This window comes from Osmerus mordax, chromosome 1 (genome assembly GCF_038355195.1).
Source record: "Osmerus mordax isolate fOsmMor3 chromosome 1, fOsmMor3.pri, whole genome shotgun sequence".
Classification (NCBI taxonomy): Eukaryota; Metazoa; Chordata; class Actinopteri; order Osmeriformes; family Osmeridae; genus Osmerus; species Osmerus mordax.
The window spans coordinates 9,595,824-9,612,506 of NC_090050.1; the positions used below are offsets into that span (position 1 = coordinate 9,595,824).

Below are 16,683 nucleotides of genomic sequence, written 5' to 3' on the forward strand. Positions count from 1 at the left end.
ATGTTTTTAATGGCTGTGGCTCCATTCACATATAAATTAGGCCATGCAAGAAGAAAATCACACCAACTAAGTCAATAATTGTTGAAAATACGACTTGCTGCAAGCTTAAATGGATAGGAGTTCATTAGGATGGGTGTAGTCATAATTGGCATAAGCACAGAACTTGATGAAACAGACAAGAACATAAACAAAAGCATGCAGTCCTGTATTGTTGTATCTTTTGTTCCAACATGTTAGAAGCCTATTCAATGTTTCTTTTGCACTGATAGGTAGATGAGACAACCATTGGGAAAGTCTGTATGATGATTCTGGATCCAACAGTTCTGGAGGCTTTGATCCTTCCACAGAGACCTGATGAACTGGCCACAAACTGTGCAGACCCTCATTGTCTCCAACCTGACAAGGAAATAGGCAACAGGGTGGTAACTATTAGGCCTACAATAAATTGTTAAATTACAAAGAAGGATATACCGACAATGCCTTGTCTGAGCTCGTTCTCGTTTAATAAGAAATACCCTACCATCAATTACAGGACTGCTGGACTGGGACTGTGGACCCGAAAACGTTTGAACAAATTAGCCTAAGCCCAGCAGGGTAAGGTATAATTAAGAATACCTATACAATTTGTAACGTTGTAGTTAGCTATCTTAGGCATTGGCCTGATACTCTAACTAGACCAATTTAGTCAGCTAGTGAGCTAACTGTACTGTATAATAACATGTAGCCTAGTAGGACGTCGCAGAGGAAAGAAAAACTTCGATACCCAGCATGCAAAGAAAAGGTTCGATATTCCCAAGTGCATTCTGGGAAGAAGAAGTATCTCGACTGACCGTTGTCAAGCCATTTCTTGTGAAATGAGAGTCATTGAAGGTTCATCAGAAAACATTATTGAACACAGTTGATAGGTTGTTTGCATTAACATATGACAAAGGTGAGTCTACATACATCAAAAGTTTTATGATAACAGTGATCCCTTTAATTTTTGTTGGTGAACTTGCTAGCGAGCTAGCTAGCTAACAACTGCGCAGCTAGATCAGCTGTGCAGAAGTAGGCTAGCGAGCTAGCGAGCTAACAACTGCGCAGCTAGATCAACTGTGCAGAAGTAGGCTAGCTAGCTAGCTAATTGCTAGCTAGCACTATATATTTTGGGATTGACAGTGTTGAATGACTGGTGAACCAGTGACCTTGGACACAAAATATTCCACCGGCATTTTAGCTTGCGCCAAACGCAGAAAGGGGTTATTTCTCATACAAATGTCCCCCGTTTATCTTGGCAGCCCTGACACCGACAGCAATGGGAGCTGATAAGAGGCAAGTCTAAGTGTGTTCTCTAAAACCAGAAGAACGTCACGTCAGCAACATGAATGTGTAGCCGAGCTAGCAACAAACTCGTTAATTAGTCACATAGCGTTTAGTGAAATATTTAATTTGGCATGCCCACCTGTTTTCATGTATGTCTTGTTACATATGGATACATTTCTATGTGACTGATGAGTAATGGTGGAAGGGATTGAGGTTCTCTATGACCCTTAGGTGAGCACAAGTAGTGTACAAGCAAACAGAGATGTTGTGCCACTTGTCTCAGTTATTCTATTCCCCTTTCTTGTCATGAGTAGAATCAGTCGCACAGAGCGCAGTGGCAGGTATGGCTCTGATCAATCACGGGATGGGTCAGAGTGGCGGGAGAGACGTGGGAGAGACCAGGAGCGAGAGCATGGCCGCTGGGGCGAAGAGAGACGCAACGACTGCCATGACGTCGATCGCCGGGGGAACAGAGACAGCCCTCCGGTAGACTCCAGACCCTGTCAAATGTTGTGGTTTTGTACACGGATAACCAACCTTGATCCTCAGTATTGTACTTCTACTCGTTTCTATTCCAACAGAGGGAGAGAAAGCGCCGCAACAGCGACCGCTCGGAAGACGGCTATCACTCTGATGGAGACTACCCAGAGCAGGACTACAGGGGAGACCCCGGGGAGGAGAAGGAGAGCAAGACCATCATGCTCCGGGGCCTGTCTCTCCATGTCACAGAGGCTGACGTGAGTCCTTCTTCTGACATCCCTCCGTTTTAGAGCCGGGGGGGGTGGCATTTTGATCCTGGTCCTTCGACCCTTCATTCGAACCAGACGTGCCGGAGCAGGGAAGCGTCGCAAAAACGTACAGGGACAGGTGGACCCCTGAGGGACCAGGATCGACCCCCCCCCCCCCCCCCTGCTCCAGAGGTCTCATGCTACTGATGCCAGACAGAGAAAGGTGACGGGTATGATGGGTGACATGTTGTGTGTCTATCAGATCCGGGCTGCGTTGGACCAGCTGGAAGGACCCCAGCCAGTCGACGTCAGACTGATGAAAAAGAGAACAGGTGAGAGCTCGGCGTGCCACGGAGTCCCTCCCCCTCCCTCCCCCATCTTTGACCACAGGGCCAATCTGCTTCAGTTTAGACCCGTTTTGCCATAGCAATGTAGTTGTCAGTCCTCCTTATGACCTGAAGTGTACTGCCAAATGCTGACAGACATGTTAGTCTGGCAGGATGTGGGATCACAAAGGTAAGTGAGAACAGCAGCCGACCCAGGTCTAGTGTTTCTAATGGACAAAAACAGTCAATGAGGCCCACAGGAGATGATTGGCGTCCTACAGGATCACTTGCTATGGTAAAAACCCGTAAGGCGCCCTGTGCCTGGGTCGTGAAGCAGTTTGTGACAGAGTTTGAATGTTGTGCCCATGGACTTTAACTAACACGCCTCCCGTCTATATTTGAATGCTGTCTCTAGGTATAAGCCGAGGTTTCGCCTTCGTGGAGTTTTATCACTTGCAAGATGCTACCCGATGGATGGAGACCAATCAGGTTGCTTCACAATCGCCAAGTCTAGTTTTATACCTTGGGGATCTGAAAAAAAAAAAAGATAACCAAAATGCAACCAAAGTGATTGAATGAAAAGTTTGAAAGGGAATACAGAGTGATGTTGAAAAATGCTATTGAGGCTCTGCTTTTTTTTTTTTTTTTTTTTTTTATAAACATAAGTGTGCAATCCAGTATTATGGAACGTAGGCTTTGGGGGATCAGTATGTCTAATCATTGTTTAAGAGAATTTCTGCCACCCTCTCAAAATGTCCTTCGTGGCACAGTTTTAATTTGATTTTATTCATCCTGTGGTCTGTGGTGGGAAATCTATACTTGGGTTTAAGAAAGCATCCAAAGTGCAGGTGTTCTAAGAATCTCTGTCAGGGTTCCATTTGACACACTGCTCCGGCTCAGCCGGGGCACCCGGGTCCCAAACACCTTTTAGAAACCCTGCATTACACACTCACATACACATCCTCCCGTCTCTGACACAAACCAAAGGGGGGGCCCTCTCCCCCCTGTCCATCCCTGCCAACACTGCTTGCTCTCTGGGTGCAGCTAGAATGAGTCCTGCGCCAGCCGTGGAAGCTCCCAAGTAACCGTCGCTTCCCTTCTTGCAGAATCTTCTGGCCGTCCATGGGAAAAGTGTGGCCATGCACTACAGCAACCCCAGGCACAAGTTTGAGGACTGGCTCTGCAACACAGTAAGTTCTATGCCCCCCGGCCCCCCCCCCCCCCCTCCCCGACACTGCTCGCACACACACGTTAGGGGCGTGTCTTCGTAGTCCTGAACGGTGGCCTTTTCGTTAGCGTGGACATCCATAGGCTCAGGGATTCTGCATGGCGCCACCACAGGTTGAGCCTTTTTTCAGTGAGCAAGCACAGTTTAGCGTCTTGTCTGAGGCCGCTCTGTTCAGGGCCTGAGTAGCTGTATTACCAATAAAACTGGTGTGACCGGTTGCTTACAGTGCGGCCTGTACAATTTCCGGAGGAGGCTGAAGTGCTTCAGGTGTGGAGCAGCCAAATCTGGTAAGTAGTTTCTGAATCAGGAAGCCCCCCCCCCTGCCTTGCACCCAGAGCTGCATAGCCATGCATACGGCTCTGCCTGCACCCTTCTGGGACGAATGAGGCCCAGTGCCGCGGGGCTGCAAACTGGAGGCCAAGGGCACCTGCTGTAGAACTCAAGAGCCCTGCTCCTGTTTACCCATAACATAGGAACTGATGAATCCCAAACCCCCATTCAGTACCATTGACAGCAGACCGGGTGAAAAGCCTTTTTAACGCACGTGGCAGGAGTCAGCCTCCACCCCCCCCCCCCCCCCTGTCTGTTGACGTCCCAGACGCCGTGTCGTTGGTGCTAACTCCCCCCCCCCCTGCGCCTCCCTGTGTCTCCGTCTCCACAGAGTCTGAGGGCGGCAACGCTGCCGGAGTCCCGGAGACCCAGACATGTGGGGACTACTACGGCGACAGTAAGAACCCCTCCGGACACACACACACACACACACACAAGTGCGCCGAAGAGCAGAGCTCTGCTGATGTGTCTCCCCAGTGGTTCTGTTTCTTCCGATGACCGGCGTGTGTGTGTCCCCCCCCAGCCATCATCCTGAGGAACATCGCGCCCCTCTCCACGGTGGAGGACATCATGGCGGCCCTGGCGCCCTACGCCAACCTGTCGGCCGGCAACGTCCGCCTCATCAAGGACAAGCAGACGGGCCAGAACCGAGGGTTTGCCTTCGTCCAGCTCTCCTCGCCCCTGGTACGAGATCCCCGGGGCCTAGCCCCCCCAGGAGTCCTCACGGCTGCCTGCACTGTGTCCACTCTGGGTGGGGTGGGTATGTGGCCTGCTGACACCGTCCTCTCTCTCTCTGCTCCATAGGAGGCATCTCAGCTGCTGACCATCCTGCAGGGCCTGCAGCCCCCTCTCAAGCTGGACGGGAAGACCATCGGTGTGGACTACGCCAAGAGTGCCAGGAAGTGAGTGCTGCGTTTCGTTGGTCCGGATGGGGAGGGGAGGGAAAGGAGGGGGGGGTGGCAGATATTGTAGCTCCTGCAGGGGTTGTCTCCCACCCAGCTTGGAGTGGAAAAGGTTCTCTGATATCTCCCGCCTCTCCCCCTGGGCTGACGTGATCTCCTCCTCTTCCGTCAGGGACCTGTTGCTGCCAGACGGCAACCGGATCAGTGCCTTCTCTGTGGCCAGCACGGCCATCGCTGCTGCCCAGTGGTCCTCCAGCCAGGTAGGGGAGCTCCCCTCTGGAGTCACCTCGGATCAAGCTCTCTCTCCCCCTATCTCTCTCACTCACTCTCTCACTCACTCACGCAGTCTCTTTCTCTCTCTGTGTGTCTGTCCTACTGTCAGTCTCACACACACACACACACAGACAGGTTGCTCATGTGCTTGTCGCTCTCTCCCAGGCACAGCCGGGTTTAGAAGGAGTGTCCGAGTACAGCTACCTGCAGGAGGGTTATGTTCCCCTCGCCCAGGTGAGGGAAACCCACAGTTCATTTCAGGATCGTATAGAAACTGTCCAGTTCAAGTTCAGCATGTCTCCCAAGCAGCTTCAGTGGTCTGACTGCGTTCTTGTTGCCAGGACTACCAGATGTACCAGCAGGGCGCAGGAGCCGAGCCCTCCCTGGGGAATGGGATCCTAGGAGGTAAGGAACGGCACACGCAGCAGCCCTAGAGACACTCAAGTGGAGAGCTCTTAACTCTCCCTGTGCCCGGCTTGACTCACCCGAGTGCTCGCATAGCTGGTTTGGTCCTGGAATTAAAAAAAAATCACAAACTCTTAGCAGGTGACTCATGCCTCAAATATGTGGACTTTCGACTCAAAATGAATTGTGCATGTGGACTTTATCGCATGAATCTTTGCTTCTGGATTGTCAACGACTTTATATGGCGAAAATTCCACAAGCAGTGTGCTTTGCCCATTTTGCAGCGTGTTCTCTGGTGTTAGTGGTGTACTTAAAAACCGGTGTTAAAGCCTGTTTGTGCGTGTCCAGCGGCCCCAGGTATGAAGGTGCTGCCTGGAGCAGCGGGAGTGGTGATCTCCCAGGGGGCCCAGGTCTACCAGCCTCACATCATCAGCCAGCCTGCCGCGCTAGTAAGCTCTGTCACCAGCCAGCCAGGCTCAGGAGCAGCCAGCCTGCTTCTGGGTCGCTCACATGCGTACCACATCCAAACAAGATCATTTGTTAATCCTGGTGAGCGGAGCCCCACAGTAAGTGTGTGTGTTTCTCCAGAGCACCCCCAGCCTGCTGGAGGACAAGCCCCACGGAGGACTCTCAGCTGCTGCCCCCTTCACGGCTCCCCCCTCCACGGGCCCCCCCACAGCCTCACAGGCAGCCTCAGGACGAACGGGTGACAGCCCCTCAGGTAGGACCCCCTCCCTCTCCAGCACCCAGGCGGCAGCTTCTACCCAGGACGACCTGTGCTCAGGAATGGGGGGCGTTTCGTTCAATGTCTCGTTCTGTGTCGTTGTGCAGCTCCAGACACCTCTACCTACCAGTATGACGAGTCCTCGGGCTACTACTACGACCCTCAAACGGGTCTCTACTATGACCCAAACACCCACGTAAGGACCCCCACACCACACACGCGATTCCTTTTTTGAACGCCGCGCTGGGGAATTCACGCAACGCTCCCCCGTTGCGTGAATTCCCCGTAGTCACGTGGCAGAAGTCTTTCCTAGCCTGAGACGCTCTCGAGACGTGTTTCATAACGGCTGCTGTCCCCCGTCCCCCCCTTGCAGTATTATTACAACTCCCAGACCCAGCAGTACCTGTACTGGGACGGCGAGAAGCAGGCCTACGTCCCCGCCTCGGCCGACGCCAACCCATCCGGGCAGAGCGCAGGCTCCGGCGCCAGCGCGGCGGCGGGAAAGGAGGCCAAGGAGAAGAAGGACAAGGCCGAGAAGCCCAAGAGCAAGACGGCCCAGCAGGTGAGCCACAAGACCCGCCCCTGCCCCGCGCGGGGCTTTTTTTACCTGCGTCCCCCCCAACGAAGGGTGTCGAGGTCAACCGCCCCCCCCCCAAACCGTCTGTCGATGTTTTTGCAGATCGCGAAAGACATGGAGCGCTGGGCCAAGAGCCTGAACAAGCAGAAGGAGAACTTCAAGAGCAGCTTCCAGCCAATCAGCCACGAGGAGAAGAAGGAGGCGGCCGCCGCCGACGCCTGCTTCACCATCTTCGAGAAGAAGGTATCTCCCCCCTTCGGCCTGCCGGCGAGCCCCGGAAGTATGTGTCGGGGTGACTTCCCCCCCCCATCCCAGGTGGTGGACGAAGTGCTCTGAGGACGGGTTTTGTCGTCGTTTGTAAGCGCTCTGTGTGACTTTGCAGCAGGCCGGAGCCTTAGAGAGGCTGGTGTCGGAAGCCGTGAAAAGCATTGAAGAGGAGGTCCCAGACGCCGCCGCCGCCAAGGTGAGAGACTCGCCCCCGCGTTCACCTGCAGACGGCCCCGTCTGAGCCCTGTCTGGACGGAGAGCTGGGAGGGGGGGCTGCCTGTCAGTAGTCAGACTGCCATTCGCTGAGCCAGGAATAGTGGATGGTATGAACATGCCATCCAGCGGTGTCGTTTGCTAACGCGTGTGTGTGTCCAGGGTGGTCTGGTGGCAGCCTACAGCGGGGACAGTGACCCTGAGGATGTGGCAGCAGAGCCAGAGAGCGGTGAGGAGAGTCAGGACAAGCTGACGGACTGGAAGAAGATGGCCTGCCTGCTGTGCCGGAGGCAGTTCCCCAACAAGGACGCTCTGATGAGACACCAGCAGCTCTCTGACCTCCACAAGGTACCCACGCTGACGAACTCCCTAAAACTCTCAAGACTCGGGGCGCACAAACGCGGGGGATCGTTCGTGTGTGTGAACGGGACGGGACGGGAAGTTCCTTACTGTTGTAACTTGTCTCTCCTCACCCTCCAGCAAAACCTGGAGGTCCACCGCAGGGCCAAGCTGAGTGAGGCTGAGCTGGAGGAGCTGGAGAGGAAGGAGACAGAGGTACTGGCTCCACAGGCAGCTCTGCAGACATGCTCTGTCCGCCTAGCGTTTGTCCAGCAGTAAGAGTCTTCTTTTTTTTCAGGGTTGGTTTGTTTTGTTCTGTTCATGAGATCCCTCCCTTCTCTGTGTCTAGATGAAGTACAGAGACCGGGCTGCAGAGAGGAGAGAGAAATACGGTATCCCCGAACCCCCAGCACCTAAAAAGAAGAAATTCACCCAGCCCATACCGGTTGTGTAAGAACTCATTTTACAATCTCTTACACTTATCCACATGCTAAGTTTGAACTCCTCGTCCTCTGTAAACTTCATTGGGTTTTTAAATAACTAGAACAAAAGTAATGGATTCAGTCATTTTTTGGGGAACTTTCCGTAACTGCAGTAATTACGAGCAGCCCACCAAAGACGGCCTGAACAGTGACAACATTGGGAACAAGATGCTGCAGGCGATGGGCTGGAGGGAAGGCAAGGGCCTGGGACGTAACCAGCAGGGCATCACCGCACCCATTCAGGTGAGTCTCTCTCTCTCACTCTGAGTCTCACTCTGCTAGACCCACACAGCCGCTGCTTCAAACACGTCAGTAGGCCGTGTGACATTCAGCAGGGCTCGGCAGATGACCACCGCAGTGGTGACGACTCGGACTGAACTGTGCTCCCCTGCCCTCCCCCTCCAGGCTCAGCTGAGGACGAAAGGAGCCGGCCTGGGCACCAAGGGCAGCAACTACACCGTGTCCGCTTCCGAAACCTACAAAGACGCCGTCCGCAAAGCCATGTTCGCTCGCTTCACTGAGATGGAGTGACCGCTCCCCTGTCGCTGCTGCATAGGATCCCTCGCCTTGCCTGGCCTGGCCTGGGGCAAACCCTGACCCTGGGCCTGGTCTCATGGGAGCTGGCGGCAAAGCAGGGTGCCTAGAGAAGTCTTTCACAGTACACATGACTGTACCAAGACTGTTTTTGAATTGATTTATACACTGCACAGGTGCCAACATTGCAGTAGAGGTAAAGATGTCTTAAGTTGAGCAAATGTAAGTTATAGATAATGTAATTTATGATTTGTATATACACAGTTCTTTATTTGCGGAAGGTTGGGTGGGGGGGGGGGAGGGGGGGGGGTGTGTGTGAGTGAATGCTGTGTTCAAAAACTTTAGCATGTTCTAATAATTTGTACAGTTTCTATGGAAATAATCTCTGTACAGACAGTAAATGAGATTGATGATTACAATTGTGTGGACTGGTTCATTATTCTCAGTTTGCGTAGAGGCCTTCAGGCCAGACGTCACCTGAAGCATGGCCTCTCGTCTGATTAAAGTTAATAAAGGACAGTCTGTCTGAAGCAGTTAGTCATGCTGTGAGCCTGTCCTTCTGCTGAGCTCCAGAACATTCTGGAATGTTGATCTGGACGAACATCAACTGTCCACTTACCACCTTAGCCCCCTCGGGTAACCCAAACACACAACGGTAAAGGTAATGACATCCCACTGAACGGTTATAGAGCCTGAGACCAAACTGAAATTGAGTTCTTAAGTCTGCTTGAGCTGGGGCAAAACCCATTGGATGTGATCATGTCGTGTATCGCTGTCCAATGGACTGGCCGGCCGGCAGTGAGGCCGTGGTGTCTCTCAGTAGACTGTATAGAAGTCCCATTCTTCACACCAACCAGGACAAGTGGATCAACAAGGACTAATTGTTCAGTGTGGTCCCAAAGAATGCACAAAAGATTGTTGTTTGAGTGTCATCCAATTGGCAATGCTTCGTGAAGGGATACGACGGGACTAGACCGAACATGTCAGATGTCCAAAAGGATGTCTGCTTGTCATTATAAAAGTTGTCCAACAGCTGTCTGCAATGAGCAGCATGAGGGCCCACATGTTTAACATTACAGTCTGCTACCGGGCGTACAGTAGCTCAATGCAATTACATGATTAGCTCAAGAGCAGAGAACTAGCTCAGTATTCCCCTGCTAACAGAGTTTATGAAGTAGAACCAACTCTGAATTCGGTTTCAAACGTGTGGAGTCGGAGAAACCATCTACTGCAGTTCAGTCCCTCTCATCGGATGCCACGGTGCGGGTCTGTTTCTCTCACTTCTGAAACATTTCTCACCCCAAAAGACAGATGGGGATAAGATGGACTAAAACCCTGAGGGATGAGTTCACGGTGGAGAAGCTCCACTTGTCGTCGGGACGACCAGAGCTGCTGCTTCAACCCCGGGTAAGTAGAGCAGAGGAGACCAGGGTGAACCCCTGATGGTCCACAGGTATGTCCAGCTGTTTGTTGTGTGGATATCTCATTCGGTGGTAGAGTGGTTGACCACAGATCAAGAGGTCGCAGGGTTCAAATGACCCCCCCCCCCCCCCCCCCCCCCTCTACTGTAGTTTAGGATGAAAGTATCTCGCTAAACGAAACACCTTGTCCTTTTCGGCGTCTTCAGTGGAACATCCCTCCGTGGGCCTGGCTGGTGTATCGCGTAGCGGCGCTGCTCTACACGCTGGGCTGGTGCGTGCACACTGTGCTGCTCTTCAACACGGCCAAGTGTCTGATCTTCCTCAGTCACATCAGCTACTCCCTCATGGCTCTGTACTTCCTCTCTGCTGTCTGCAACCTGGTGGCCAGCTTCACACTCGTCAGACGGCGCTGTCGTGTCCAGCAGGGGAACAGCTCTCCTGGTACGATCGCCCTCCGAATCATAGAAACATTCCACATCCTTTTTTTACTATTACTAATGCTTCTGAATAAACTATCATTGAATTCACTCATTATAGCCCAGTATTCACTTTCCATGAAGTGTCCCTGTTACATTTAGGGACTAGGTGTGACAGAATGTGGATGCAATGTTCCTCTAGATTCTCTGGGCCCGCTCCCTTCCACTCTGGACTTCTCTATCAGTCTGCAGTGGTTCCTCCACATCGCCCAGGGCTCCCTCTCCCTCACCGTCGCCCTGCTGTACTGGACTGTCAACTACCCCGTCACCCACCACCCCGTGTCTGCCTTCAGCATCAACCTCCACGCCATCAACGTCCTCCAGAGCCTGCTGGACCTGGCTGTGTCGGCCACGCCCGTCCACCTCTGCCACCTGGCCTACGTCCTGCTCACCGGCAGCCTCTACGTCCTCTTCGTGCTGCTCTACTGGCTGGGAGGCTTCACCGACCTGGCAGGGCAGCCCTACATCTACAGCGTGTTGGATTTCGGAGGGCGCCCCCTGGTGGCCACGCTGTGCGTGCTGGGCTTCCTGCTGGTGTGCCTGCCGCTCTGCCACTTTGCCGTGTGGAACGTGGGGCTGCTGAGGGAGCGTGTGGCGGCGGGGCCCCGGGGGAGGCCGCTGGGGCTGCAAGGAGAGACCTGGTGGTGGGGGGCGGTGGGGGGGCGTCCGGCCCGTCAGCCCCACCTCGACCCGGCCTCCTCTGTGTTTGGACCTGCCGGGGGAGACAGCAGAGGGGGTGGACCGTGGGCTCCTCTCACCAGGAACACATGCAGCTACCACACGGTCAGAGCTTCAGCATTGGACTCTGAGCACTAGAGAAGAATAGATAACTCCTGCCTCTCGATTACTGGCCATTGAACTGGACACTTCTCTTAACCAAAGTAGCAAATCTTCTCGTATTTTTCCTGTGTACACATTCCCAGTGTTACCACTGGGTGGCACTAGCAATGCTTCATGTTTTATGAAACAGACTTATACTCATTTTGGAATGTGTATGCAGATTACGGTCTTCTGGAATCAAAGCAATAAACATAATAGATATTTCAGTTCATGTTTACTTCAAATAATGTAATGTCAGATGGATCATTTTAAATACTATACAGTTATGTATTTCAGTTGATTCACTTGATGAAAACTATAGTTTTTTTTTATAGGTATTTAGGAAAACAAGCACTGTTCGCATTGAAACGTGACGAGCCAGACAATATTACAAAATACTAATACTATATTTGGGTGTGCTCAAGCCGAGAGCACAACCTTTGTTCTCTCACATATATATTTATTTATTATTTATTTTCGCCCCCCTAAGGATCAGTCAATATTTGGACTACATACACAACGGTGGTGTCAAAAGGTTCGTCTTGGTAGCGATTGCGTTGGTTGTATTTTTATTTACGTTCTGTTGCATGGTTTAAGTAGAAATTGCGTTTTTGTGGTGAAAAGTGAAGCTAACGGTGGCTAATTTGCTAGCCACAGTCACTGACGTTACTAACGTCACTACGTCACTAACGTCACGAAAACACGCGTGACTACCTGTAGCAGAACATTCGTTTCACATCTGTTAACTTGGGGGATAGCTAGGCTAACTATAGCTTTACTGCAAGGCAGCTGCAGGAACGCCACAAGCAAAGAGGCCAGGGTGATAACTATTCACTAATTTTACTTTGTGATGTGAAACACAATTATGAAATGTAATGTACAATATTAGCTGATATTATTAAGGAAGTAGGCCCACATCTACTTTTGGAAACAGTAGTCTACTATTTCACTGAAGCATTAGCATCATGACCTTAGCCTCTGTTACCCGGGCAACACATACTACAGTGTTCTATGATGCATCTGTTTTCAATCTTTAAAATAAACATTCCTCACAAATACATTTTCGTTGTAGGATTTATTATGACATTACATTACAAGTAAACGATTTGTGGGTGAAATTATCATTACCCGTGGTTTCAAACCAGTGTTGCTCACTGCAACGCTGTAGCCTACGCGAGACACTACAAAAACATCTACACAGCTGTAGGAAGTCAAACGGCGACAGAACATTTTCGGCACTCCCCTTACTTAAATCAAAAGTCTATCTAACTACTAACCTGAACTTCATTGCCACAGCCTAAACGTTGTCAATCTGTTCATGAAAATAATTAATTTCAGCCTAAACCGTACAACGGAACGTTAAATCCAATTCAACCAATGCAATCGCTACCAAGACGAACACAGCAGTAGTCTACTAGTACTGTACCGTAGTAGTACAATTTACCGGGGCAGCTTCTCCACACAGGGCTATATCGCATTTTGCGTTGTTACTGACAATGATCGCTACCAGTGAGCTTTTTATGAATGAGCGATTTTCCACTAAATAAATGTCAAGCTTATTTACGTATTGGGGGGCATATTTTCAGTTAGCAGATGGGACTGTCTGAATCGCGATTCCATCTTCTACTGCCGGGTAATGTCGTAGAATAATCTTCAACGGGGGTTCTTTATTAATGAATGAATGCAATGAGTAGGCTACATGCCTGAAAATATCACGAGAAGGGAAAAACTTAAAATGACGTTTAAATCATAGAGATTAGGTCAATTTTTACACCGGTCTGCCAAATGTATTCGTTTTGTTTCAACGATGAGGCTGCCTCTTGCAGGGGAAATGAGAAGACATCTATTTCATTCTACACTTCACTCGTATTTTCAGTTGTAAATGAGCAGCAAAAAAAATGCTTTTAAATCTATGTCATCTTTATAAATAATAAGTATGCATTTTTATATAAAATATACAGAAATATCAGTTGTAAAAATTTAATTCAAAAACGGACCCCTGTGCAACCGACGCAAGCAAGCACACCCTACAATTTCCCCAGAAATTGTACCCTCTCTAGTTTATTGTGTCTTCTTTCAAATCAGAGATAGGTGCCAGGTCACACAGAGAACATGCCGAAGCGTTCAGATAAGGTGCCAGTTTTTGAGATTTCCTTTATTATTTGAATACTGTTCCTCTGTTAAGAAAAGGCAGATGTATGTATATGTTTCGGTCTGATTCCACAACCTCTAGTCTCACATCTAGTTCCAGGTCTATTTTAAAGCTTCATTTTCACCTTGTTGTGTACCATTGTGTCCATGGCACAAACAACTAATGACTTGTTGGTCAGAGTGGACTGTACAAATTACTTTTACCCTGAGTCATTGTTGTTGTCTTTGCTATCTCGTACATGGTCTGAGTTGACCTCCAGTGAATGCCATCAGAGACAGACTGTTTTTAAAACCCAAGGGTCCTTTGATGTTTTTTTTCTGGAGCATTTCCCATTCGCTGTCATGTGAAATTCCGTGTTTCACATTGTCCACAACCAAAGTTTAGGACAGCCTGTGAACTCCTGACCAGAGTATTTAGCAACATGTTCTTCCACGTAAATAAGTGACCGCAAAGCTTGGCCTCTGTTGTTCAGAAAGAAGATTTTCCCTCCCACAGTACGTTAATTATAGAGATACAGTCCCTACACTAGACTTCTGTAACTAGTGAGCGTTAATAGAATAAATCACCACACCACCAGTGAGAAGAACAACATGTACAGAATGGGAACGAAGGCACAGACTGAGCTGGATGTCTACATTCTATAAGGCACCTGCTGCCATGGCAACTGACAAGGAGCACTGATCTAAGGGACTGAACATGGACAGGGTTGAAGCTCAGTGCTTGATTCCTTTGTCTTCTCTCGCATAAGAGGAGACCATTTTGTTTCGGTTGTCTGTCATTGTGAAAAGAAGATTTGACCAGCTCTCATGTCTGTTTACAGAATAGCACGTTTGACTGTGATGACCGCCCTCCCAAATTGGTGTATTGTCGCTGTACTGTTATTATCCCAGCTCTGTTTAAGTGCTGAGATGTAACAGTTATGAATGCTCTCTGATGGTTCCCATGGAAGACTCCCAGGTCCACTCCTTGTAGAGTACTTACAACAACAAGATGATGTCTAGACAAATACTTCTTAAACAACATACAACCATCTGGTTTGTTTGATGAACTATTTGTTTATTTCCCGCTTCACAAATATTTATGTAGTGTTACTTTCCTTTTTAAGTTCCTTGTTTGAAATCAGATTAATAGATATTGGGTTAATTTCCAGAAACAGTCATTAGGGCCACTCTGGGAGGTGGAAGACAACACAGCTCTGTGGGTATTCAGAACTGTGTTTGCTGTTCTAAGTGAATACCATTTTTAGATGGACACTGTTATAGATTATTTTCAAACAAGTTGCTACAAATTTGCTCAGGTGTGTGTAAAGAAATATAGTTTAATGGCTGTGCTGTTCAGAATGACAGCTGATTATACCTGGTAATGGTTAATGAAAATAAATCTATATATAGACCCTAAAACATGACCCAAAGTCCATATTTGGGGAGCTTGTTTATGAGTTGGATGTTTGGAGAAGTCCTGTTTGCACTGTTCTTACCTTTTGTTCTTCTGGATTTGTGGGATTGAGGACTGTTTTTGGGCATGGTGGTATGTGTGGGGAGATGTATGGAAATGTATTTTCCATTGGATTTCTAAGTCTGAGGAGAAATCCTTTCTCACAGGTGGGCTTCATCAGATGATGGGGCTCATTAGTGGTTGTGGTACTTCTTCCCCCCCTGGGATAAAACTCCACAGATACAAATGTTCCAAAGCTGTGATAACCATACCTACTGTACATGACATAACTGTAACTGATCCGACTCATGTGGTGAGCCGCATCTTTGTGTAATCATTGTTCTATTATCATTGCTCCCCTGTCCACATATGTTCAGTTCCTGGGAGTACTACAGGGATCAGACATCCAGCTCCAGACATCCCATGTGGGGATTCTTTTTCTATCTGCCTTCTTAACCTTTTCTACTTTCAAGATATCAGGCAATGCCTTATTTGTCCAAACAAACTGAGTGAAATTGAAAAAGCCTGGGCTCAGGTCAAGTTCTGCTCCAGGAGGTCTGAAGCAGGTCTGGTCCTGGGCGTGGGGGACACCAGTTCCTTATGAGGGAGCAGGAGCATCCTGGTGCGTTTTGGACAAAGAGCTTCTCTGTTCACGGTTTTGGTTCACACAGGGGACCAGAATACCACTGGACCAAGCAGGGAGCGTCTGTTTACCTAGGGATCCAGAGCTTGGGTAAGCCAGAGTTTGGTTACAGGTCTCCCAACATCCCACAATGCACCTCCCATGGCTCTCGGAAAGCTCTGGTTTCCTCTGGTTCGCTGTTCTCGGCTACCCAGTACTGTTGGGAGATGTCTCCCGGGCCCACCTGTGAACCCAAAACCATCTGTGAACTCAACAACTCAGAGCGCATGGTTCTGATCAGGAGTTGTTGAGGTGCTGTCCTCAAATAAGAGCCATGCACATATCTGTCATTGGGCTTATATAATCTCAAACTGTGCTTAACCTCATGTTTGGGGTTTGAGTGCAAAGTTGTTATCATTGATTTATGCATATAAGCCCATCTCATGAAACTCTATTGTACTCTTTAAATTGGCATAACAGATGTCCACTGTATTCTCTCAGGCATTGCAGCCTGATCAGACTTGCTTCACCAAGCTTCCACCAGCAGGCAGGATGGTGGGGCTGGTGCCTGGGCCTGGCATCTCATGGTAGACAGTGTGGTAAGACTGGTGCCTGGGCCTGGCATCTCTTGGTAGACAGTGTGGTAAGACTGGTGCCTGGGCCTGGCATCTCTTGGTAGACAGTGTGGTAAGACTGGTGCCTGGGCCTGGCATCTCTTGGTAGACAGTGTGGTAAGACTGGTGCCTGGGCCTGGCATCTCTTGGTAGACAGTGTGGTAAGACTGGTGCCTGGGCCTGGCATCTCTTGGTAGACAGTGTGGTAAGACTGGTGCCTGGGCCTGGCATTTCTTGGTAGACAGTGTGGTAAGACTGGTGCCTGGGCCTGGCATCTCATGGTAGACAGTGTGGTAAGACTGGTGCCTGGGCCTGGCATCTCATGGTAGACAGTGTGGTAAGACTGGTGCCTGGGCCTGGCATCTCATGGAAGACAAACACATTCCTCCCTCTCTGTGTGATGGTTCCCCCTCCCGCTGGCACTTCAGGGCTTTGATATGTCTCTCCTGTTGAGATTGGGCCAACAGAGACTCAGGGAGGGGGTATTAATTATAGACTTGTTCCCACTCTGAGAC

At 49.8% G+C, this 16,683-nt stretch overlaps 1 protein-coding gene across 1 annotated transcript; it reads left to right on the plus strand.

Annotated features, from left to right (window-relative positions):
- Positions 1 to 801: 801 nt before the first annotated feature.
- On the plus strand, positions 802 to 8,912 carry rbm5 (RNA binding motif protein 5). The gene is made up of 25 exons (XM_067239268.1): positions 802 to 931; positions 1,278 to 1,311; positions 1,617 to 1,788; positions 1,884 to 2,039; positions 2,293 to 2,362; positions 2,772 to 2,845; positions 3,463 to 3,546; positions 3,811 to 3,871; positions 4,246 to 4,311; positions 4,438 to 4,598; positions 4,719 to 4,816; positions 4,989 to 5,076; positions 5,255 to 5,323; positions 5,431 to 5,494; positions 5,843 to 5,943; positions 6,083 to 6,215; positions 6,326 to 6,414; positions 6,592 to 6,780; positions 6,898 to 7,038; positions 7,178 to 7,258; positions 7,438 to 7,623; positions 7,756 to 7,830; positions 7,964 to 8,064; positions 8,210 to 8,339; positions 8,502 to 8,912. The coding sequence occupies exons 2-25, from the start codon at positions 1,295 to 1,297 to the stop codon at positions 8,625 to 8,627; spliced, it is 2,532 nt and encodes an 843-aa protein (XP_067095369.1). The 5' UTR covers positions 802 to 931; positions 1,278 to 1,294; the 3' UTR covers positions 8,628 to 8,912.
- The last annotated feature ends 7,771 nt before the right edge of the window (positions 8,913 to 16,683 follow it).